Source organism: Oratosquilla oratoria, chromosome 23 (assembly GCF_046742065.1).
Source record: "Oratosquilla oratoria isolate Oo_2021 chromosome 23, ASM4674206v1, whole genome shotgun sequence".
NCBI lineage: Eukaryota > Metazoa > Arthropoda > Malacostraca > Stomatopoda > Squillidae > Oratosquilla > Oratosquilla oratoria.
This window is the reverse complement of record NC_134799.1, coordinates 57,046,817-57,055,388: the sequence shown is the minus strand read 5'-3', so window position 1 is coordinate 57,055,388 and position 8,572 is coordinate 57,046,817. Positions and strand designations below refer to the sequence as shown.

The 8,572-nt window shown below is 39.6% G+C and overlaps 1 protein-coding gene across 1 annotated transcript; it reads right to left on the bottom strand.

The window, feature by feature from the left end:
* Positions 1–1,754: 1,754 nt before the first annotated feature.
* Positions 1,755–7,008, bottom strand: LOC143037828 (uncharacterized). Its single transcript, XM_076206387.1, has 3 exons — positions 5,817–7,008; positions 3,066–5,609; positions 1,755–1,768 (listed from the first exon to the last, which is right to left on the bottom strand). The coding sequence occupies exons 1-3, from the start codon at positions 7,006–7,008 to the stop codon at positions 1,755–1,757; spliced, it is 3,750 nt and encodes a 1,249-aa protein (XP_076062502.1).
* Positions 7,009–8,572: the final 1,564 nt, after the last annotated feature.

Sequence of the window (8,572 nt, the reverse complement as noted above, 5' to 3'; positions counted from 1 at the left end):
ATATATATATATATATATACATATATATATATATCAGATAATCTCTTTGGCAGTAGCGCACGGGACTCGAACCCGATGCGCTTGGAAGTAAACTCCCAAGACGCACTCACGCCTTAGACCTCTCGACCACTAAACAGCATAAAACCTTGGGAACTCATTGTCTAACTGACTCTCGAGATTGGGGAGGGCGCTTACTACACCCATTAACCACCCGTTTCACCACCAAGGCCGCTGCATCAAGTGGGAGTTGTAAGGGCCGGTTCGAATCCCTTCACGCATGTCGCCAACGTAACCATTCGAGAAATTCGCTATTGGACAGCGACATCAATCAGATAATCTCTTTGGCAGTAGCGCACTACTGCCAAAGAGATTATCTGATTGATGTCGCTGTCCAATAGCGAATTTCTCGAATATATATATATATATAATACTCAATAGTATATGGGTCTTCTTAGTGTCACATTCGGCGCGATATTGTCTTCAAGGATAGAATCAATGCAACTTGTTCCGGCGTCGTAAACAACCGGTTTCATGTAACTGGTTGCGTCGGTGTGCGAGCTGCCTAAATAGTTTAGGATAGAATAGGATAGGTTATGGTATAAAGAATGCTTTGATATATAAGAATGTGAATTGTAAAATCAAAGAATATGTTTGGGTTGAGTAAGGTAGGGCAGTAGGTAAATGGTATGTATGGTGAGATATTGGTATGATATGGTATATACAGCCTTGGAGTCACAGCTCCCTTCTCCACCAGTTTTGTGGAGTAACAGAGGAGTGTGGTGAAGAGTGTTGGAGAAAGGGAAAGAATACAGGAGAAGGTGGAGGAGGAGGAAGAGGAGAAGAACGAGGTGGAGGAGGAGGAGGACGAGGAGGAGGACAAACTTAACCAACAGTATGAGGTTCTTCATGGAGTTCGACCTCGTAGCGCAGTGGTTAGAGCTCCCGCCTGCAACTACGGTGGCCCGGGTTCGAATCCCGCCCAGGGCTGAAATAATTTCAGTATCACTGTTCTGCGAGTCGTTACTCCAACAATCATGGGTGGGGAGTTGGGTGTGTATCAGCATTATCCATAGATCTGTCATATATGAGGGAGGGAAATACCTGTCGATCACGAGTCGAACACGTGATCCAGGACCATGGTGAATACATACACACACACGAAGATATAGATTAAGTAGGAACAGTACATGAATTTGAGCCTAGATGTGTTAGACAATTAGAGAATAGGAGACGGGACCCAACGAGCGTTGCTCCTTTCCTGTATACTACAATTAGGTAAATACAATTAGGTAAACACACATTTACATGCATTGATTTGCAGTGGAGAAGAAAGTTTTATTATCAAAAATTGTTTGAACAGTGTTTTATTCTTTTCTGACAGTGATTCCTCCATTGTCCTCTTCAGCCCAAGAACAACTGGCCTGTTAATGATGTATTCATCTTCGTAAAGTGATTGGGTGATTTTAACGCAAGAGTCTGAGGGTCTTCCTCTGGAGCTGTTGGGGTGTCTTGTTCAACGGTTCTCCATCTTCGAGACTTTCATCGAACGAAATGCGCACCCGAACTCTCCGGGAGGAGGTCTCAGCAGACGGGCTGTACCTCAAACAGACCCTGGCTGTCACAGACCAGATGGGAGGAGTGTATGTCATGAAATACACATACAAACTTAAGAGCGTAGAGACCCTGGTAGAACCACTACCAAAGGATTTGGGCGATTTCCTCTTCCAGGGGTCTCGACCCATCATGCCCGAGGTTCAATGCAGCAGTCCTGAAAAAGAAATTGGAAAATGTAAGGAAAATGATAATGAAAGTCATAAAGAAGATATATAGATTTCAAGATCAATGGGGTATCGGCACAAGCTTGTTGATGATCACAGTGATGGCCATGAAACAGAAAAAAAGACTGTTAATGACATCAACGGAAAGCTTGATAAAAACACTGAAAGTAAAGAAAGTGATAACGAAAGTTATACAAAAGAAGAAAGAACAGAAGAAAGTGATAGTAAAGAAAGTTATATACAAGAAGAAAGAAAAGATAAAGGAAATAATAATAAAGAAAGTTGTATAAGAAAAGAAGAAAGAACGGATCAAGAAAGTGAAAAGGAAAGTTATATAAGAAAAGAAAGTAAACTTGAAGAAAAGTGTCAAGTTTCACAAGAAAATGCAAGAGGAAAGTTTAGAAAAGTCAAAGAGATTGACATTATACCCGGCAGTGGCGGCCTCCGAAGAAGCGACAGCAAGAATTCTTCAGGTGCTCTTCGGCAGGCACTTCCAGTAGGGGACCGTTCCTTCCAAAGGGCGCCCCGAAGAATTCCCACTCCCGCAAACTGGAACGAGAGACAAAGTGGCAGCTCGAAGGAGTCTGCGTCCTCTTCCAAAGCGGAACCACCAAGAAACTTCCAGAAGGAGACCTCGGGATTGGGACATCTCGGATCGCTTCAGAGCAAGTTGTCTCCCACGAGCGTCGAAAGGGTCGCTGAGCGTCCGAAAAATGCCGAAGAAAAAAACCAAAATTTGGAAGAAAATTTGAGGGAAAGTGAAAAGGAAATTGAGAATGAAGGAAAAAAGATCATAGAAAAAAGTAAAAAACGGAGAAAAAAGCGTAGAAAAGAAAAGCAGAAAAAAGAAAAGAAAAGAGTAAAGTATGGAAAAAAGGTAGAAAATGTCGTGAAAAATACCGTAAGAAAAAATCGTAGCGAAAATAATCGTAACGGAAAAATCGTAAGGAAAATAATGGCAAGAAAAATATCGTCGTCGTAAAAAATTGGTATGGCAATAAATGGTATGGCAATAAATGGTATGGCAAAAAAAATGGTATGGAAAAAAATGGAAATCAGTGTTATTTATTTTTTTCCCTCAGCTGAATAAAGAAATACTTTATATAAAACAAGCACCCGGCTTCGTCGGCCCTGGCTTCCATCACTGTCTTCGAATATTTTTCCGTCATCATCGCTGTCGTCACTCAAAGCCTTCAAAAACTCCTTCATCATCCTCTTCATGTTCTCCTTATTCCTTTTCTTTTCATTTTCAAATTCTTTTTTCTGCTCTTTCATTTCCTCTGATACTCTGGATCATTTCAATAAATTCTCCAGAATCACTGTTTTCTTCCCCATAATTGGACTCAGGAGGCATGATCATGTTGATGGCGTCTATTTCGCTGATTTTGTAGGCGGACTTTGGTATTACAGTGATCGATTGATCAGGTTCTTCTTCTGCTATTTCGACTTCTGTTTCGTCGTCGTTAGACGTTTTCTTATATGTCTCTTCCACGATGTCTTCAAAATTACCTTTATAAAACCCTTCTCCGGAGAAAAGCTCTTTATACACGTAGTTGCGTGCAGGCTTCCTGACATAATCGTCTCCTTCCTTTTTATAGCCAGTGTAAACGAAGAGAGAATCGTGGCTTGTAACCCGTGAACATGCAACATATAGCTGTCCATGAGCAAAACACTGGGCACTATCAAGCAGTAAACCACAACGTTCAAATGTCTGCCCCTGGGATTTGTTTATCGTCATGGCGTAGCACAATCTCACTGGAAATTGTCTTCTCTTGAATATGACGGATGTATCTGTTGACTCTAATGTTACTCTGGGAAGTAAAACTTGTTCGCCTCTGTATGCACCTACCAAAATCTTCCCTACTATTATATTCTTCTGTAAATTTGTTATAAGAATTCGTGTTCCGTTACATAATTTAGGTGGACAAATATTCCTAAGAACCATTATGACAGCGCCGACTTTCAGTTTAAGTTCATGAAGGGGAATAGATGGACTATTGAGGGCATTGTAAACTGACGTTTGAATATCCATTTCGTTATCCACGGAAGTGTTCTCACTTCGATAAACAACCTCATTTTCCTTCAATTTCTTGAAAACCATCTCGTTGATGTTGTCCACATCGTCATTTGTAGGAGAGATTATTGCTCGTTTTTCAAAATATGAGACGTTCAGGAAATTTTCCTCGAAATCATCATATACGCGTTCTACTAATTCCTCTCTTTCTTTCACAACTACACCAGATTCTAACATTTCGCCTTTTCCTAAATCCAGTAAATCTTCGGCGAACTTCTTGTTCCGAATGTCAGTTTTTGATAGCCTCACATTCTCTGTCAGTTCCAATTTACTCAATTCTTCCCAGAAATAGCTTGATTTAAGACAACAATTCAATTCTTCACTTTTTCCTCCTCCCCTGACCACAGGAAGAATTTGTCTAAAATCTCCAGCACATACAAATACTATTCCTCCCATGAACTTGTCAACACCTAAAACGTCTCTTAGAGTAATATCGAGGGTGGTCATTGTATTTTTGTTAGCCATTACAGCTTCATCCCAGACAATCAAAGAAGTCAACTCAAAAAGACGTGCCATCTCAGTATTTTTCTTGACGCTGCATGCTCGTATTTCATTGTATTTCATTAACGGAATTTTGAACATGTTATGGGCGGTTCTTCCTCCATGTAAAACAGTAGCGGCTATACCCGAAGAAGCCACGGCTAATGCTATCTCTCCTCTTGAACGAACAGTATACAATAGAATATTCAACAGGAAAGATTTTCCAGTTCCTCCCGGAGCACTAATAAAAAACCCTCTTTTTCCACGTTTCGATTTGTCTTCTACACATTTCATTATGGTATCGTAACAATGCTTCTGTTTTTCGTTCATCATCACTTTTCGTTCCTCGACTTCTTGAGCCAGTACCGCTTTGTTGTATGATCTCTCTCTTCTTACAACATTAGTTGACTTTTCTCCGTTTCTTGAAGAAGGAAGACCGTATTGTTCGATTTTTCCTCCTCCACAGTTGAAGACCTTTTCTTGAATATCGTCAAGAGCATCGAGGTAAATTTCGTCATTATACTCTTCTAATCCCCTCAAATGTAGAAAACCACTCGCAAAAAGGTCTTTTGTCTCCTCCCAAATGCTTCTTTGATCTTCCAGATCAGAGAATACCAACATACTCGCATATGTCGACCTTAGTTGGTCTCTGTTATTAATATGGTTTATGATTTCCATTATAGTTTTCTTCCACATTTCTTCGTCGTTGAGTAATCCCATGGCTTTTACAGCTTCTCTATATGTTTCGTACTCGACTCCCTCGACTGTTCTGAGGTCCTTGTAAGAAGTGGGTCCTTTTTTATGCGAAAGCAACATACGCAAATAAAAGAGTTCAACTGTTTTTGTGGTTACTGCTCGTACTCTTCCGAGGGCCGCGGTTTTCGTCTTTCTCTCAATCCACTTAGCTGCTAATTTGTCGTATATGAAGAAATTGGGGATTTCGTGATACAAAAGTGAAGCAGCAAACTCGTTCTTTTGATACAATTTGAAGAAAGATGTGAGTTGTGTATCCTTTAAGGTTTTCCTTAACAGTGTCTCTTCGTCGTGGTCTGCATTGAAAAATACTTCATTTTCCCCCTCCAGGTGCAAATCAAGGGTAGTAACAGGGGGAAAGCTCTTATGGATAGGATACTTGAATATCTTCCATGTTGCCTCGTTAGCGTTTACGAAGCGTGCATCTTGATAATTTCTTACCTCGTTTACTATTTCTTTATCCTTTTCAGTCTTGGTGTACAGTATGCGATCACAGCCCTTGTTAACGTACTTTGTTACATAGGCTATGGTTTTTATGGAATTTGAACATTCGACATTTATATGAGCGTTATATTTGAGGCATAGATATGGACTATAAGGTACCACCCAAGAATTATCCACTGTCACGTTTTTACCCTTAATTTTCTTCTCAAATGTATGTCCGCCTTCTCCTTTTGCTCTTCTTTTGTAAAGTGGGTGGCCATTATTTCCGAAAAATAGAGTATCTCTACACTTTTTCGGGAACTCTTTTCCACACAAATTTTTGCCGTCCGAGGAAGATTTCCCTTGGCAACAAAGTTGGGAATCATCAAAACCCTTGCAAGGTCCATGTATCATACACTTTGTCACAATATCATATAATCTAGGGTGAGTTTCCTTGTCTGGTATTTCTGCAGATATTATTTTGCTAACAAAATCGGCGTTAACATTATGTCTCATCCATAACAAAATATGGACATGTGGGAGCCCTCTTTTTTGCCACTCGACACTGTAAAGATAGGCTTTAACTTTTCCAAATATACAATTAACGGTGAAATCATCAAGAAGACTATACACTTTCATCTTGAACAGTCTACTCACTAAATCTGGCCTGTCTGCTTTACATCCAGAAGCAGCATCTCCTCCTGTCTGACTCGTCGCTTCTTCTAGTTCTTCCCATGCTGGGTTCATAGTGAACGTTATGAAAAAGTCAGGAGATCCATAATTTGTTACAAATGCGAGGGTGTCTTGTTGTCTTTGCTTCATATATCTTGGCCCTCCAACATATGAAGGAGGTATAATTATACGTTGACCTCTATCTTTTCCATTTTCTCCTCTCAGAATATCCGACCTTTCCTTTCTTGTTTCATTTTGGTTTCTCTCTATGAAATTAAGTCTCATGGTCTCCACTTTCACATAATTATCCACAACGAATTGTTGGAATAAACGACGACATTTCGTAATGTAGTTGAACACCCCTTCTCGTTCCATGTACATGGAGGAGTAAAATGCAGCGGGCGTCAATTTGTTGTATTTTCGAACTTTGTCTCCTTTTTGTAAAAGCTTCAAAGTATAAGAATATCCCATATTTCCATGAGGAATTAAAAGAGGGTATTGGAATGGATCATAGAAGAAATTCGAGTGTTCTAGGATCCTTGTAACATAATTAGACCCGGGTTTAGGAGACGTTATAATAACCCGAAGAGGATCATTACCGGGTTCTAAATTCACTATACCTCCGACAGCTGCAGAAGAAGATGGAAGGTGATACACACCTTTATGTTCACGCGTTTGCACGCCTTCTGCTGCTTTAAGTGTTAAGGTCATCTCTGGTATTTTTCCATGTTTTTCGATGTGAAGCCGAACTAATTCTTTTGAATTTTCGACCTCCTTTAACATAGACGAAAGACACGAATTATTTTCAGCAAAGTATTCAAAAAGCATCTTGATTATTTTTTCATTTTCTTCGTATTCCTTTTCTTCTCTGGAACGTCGTTTTTTTGTGGCTATTTTCCCTTCTGACTTTAAATTTTTCATTTTATCTGTTCTTAGTTTAATTTGCTGGTCTCGATCATGGTAAAAATAGAGGTCCAAGAAACTGTCACCTTTGTTCTTCCAGAAATCCTTTTTTTTCTACTTCCTTGCCAAAAAATCCACGGCTTCCCGAAGCCTGATGGTTTAGAGGTCCTTCTTGAAATCTTCCAGGATTCAAATATCCTAACCTGTGGTAAATTCTTCCTTGAACCTTGAAACATATGGATTTCTCTAAAGCATTTTCTAACTTGCGAGGTGTTGAGAAAGAGGTAAAACAGAACAAATTGTTGAATCCTACTAAATCTCCAAGAAAACGATCAGAAAATTCAGAAGTTCCGTCGTATAGGCTTTTAACAGTCTTGTCTTTGATTTCTGATGGAATAACAGCCGCGACTTGCCCGTTATTACAACAAACTGTCCTGGGCTCTTTTTTCCACATCAAGGCTTGGCAGTATTTACATTTGAAGTCTCCTAGCTTGCCGAGATTTTGAGGTTCAACTTTATTTTCATCGGTTATCACTCCTTTTAGTTTGTCTATGGAAAATATGTCGATTGACGGTTTTTCACGTCTCTCTTCCATATCTTGTTTTCTTTCTGCTCTGTCTTCTTCTAGCATTTTCTTTTGCTCTTCTTGTAGTTCAGGGAATAACAAAGAACCCATATTTCTTTTCAGATTTCTCAAATCATTCTTTTTTTTTAGTTCTTCTTTCGCCAGCTCGCGTTTTTCCATTCTTAGACGTAGTCTCTCGTCTTTTCTTTGTTCTTCGAGACGTTTCTTCTCTAATTTTTTACGGTGTTTCTCCTCTTTCAATTGTTGCTCAAGTCTTTTTTTCTCCAACCGTTTAACACGCCTCTCATCCCTTCCCTTTTTAAGTTCCATCAGTTTTTGCTTTCTATCCAGCTTTTCTTGCTTTTTCCGTTCCTCTTCCTCGGCGGCTTTCCGCTTTTCTTCTTCAATCTTTTCTTGGAGCCTCTTTTTTCAGCCTCTTCTTTGACTTTCTTTATAGCGTACTTGTTCTTCTTCTCTTGACGCTTGTAACTCTTAAAAATTGAGTCGATGTAGTGCATTTGGTAATTTCTGTGATCACCCCTGCCTCTAAGTTTTATAAAACTATTGTAGCCCGCGAAATAGTGCTTGGAAAAAACATCGAATTTACTCTTTTCGACGTCTCCGTTAAACAATTGTAAATCGTCAAACATTTCATCTGAATACGAAAAGTCTTCATTTTCACGTATGGTGACATTAAACTGAAGAACTTTTAAATGGAACTCCTTTAAAGACTCTATCACAGAAAAGCTTTTGGTTTTTCCGTAAAGACCCGGAAAGGTTCTAGCGTGTTATGCTCGAAGCTGTCTAAGAAGCTCAGAGTTGTTTTTGGTGTCTTTCTTTTGTATCGTTTTTGAGCACGTCACCCATTTCCAGAAGTGTCGATAACGTTTCATCCTAGAAGAAACTTCCTCAGACATTTTGGAA

What these genes read in the sequence shown, in the direction of transcription:
- LOC143037828 (XM_076206387.1), bottom strand. Translation starts at nt 7,008, where the DNA reads ATGCTTTTTGAATACTTTGCTGAAAATAATTCGTGTCTTTCGTCTATG. An exon ending in AAAAGAGTTCCCGAAAAAGT is followed by an intron (nt 5,610 to 5,816) that starts GTAGAGATACTC and finishes TAAAAACCATAG; the next exon opens with CCTATGTAACAAAGTACGTT.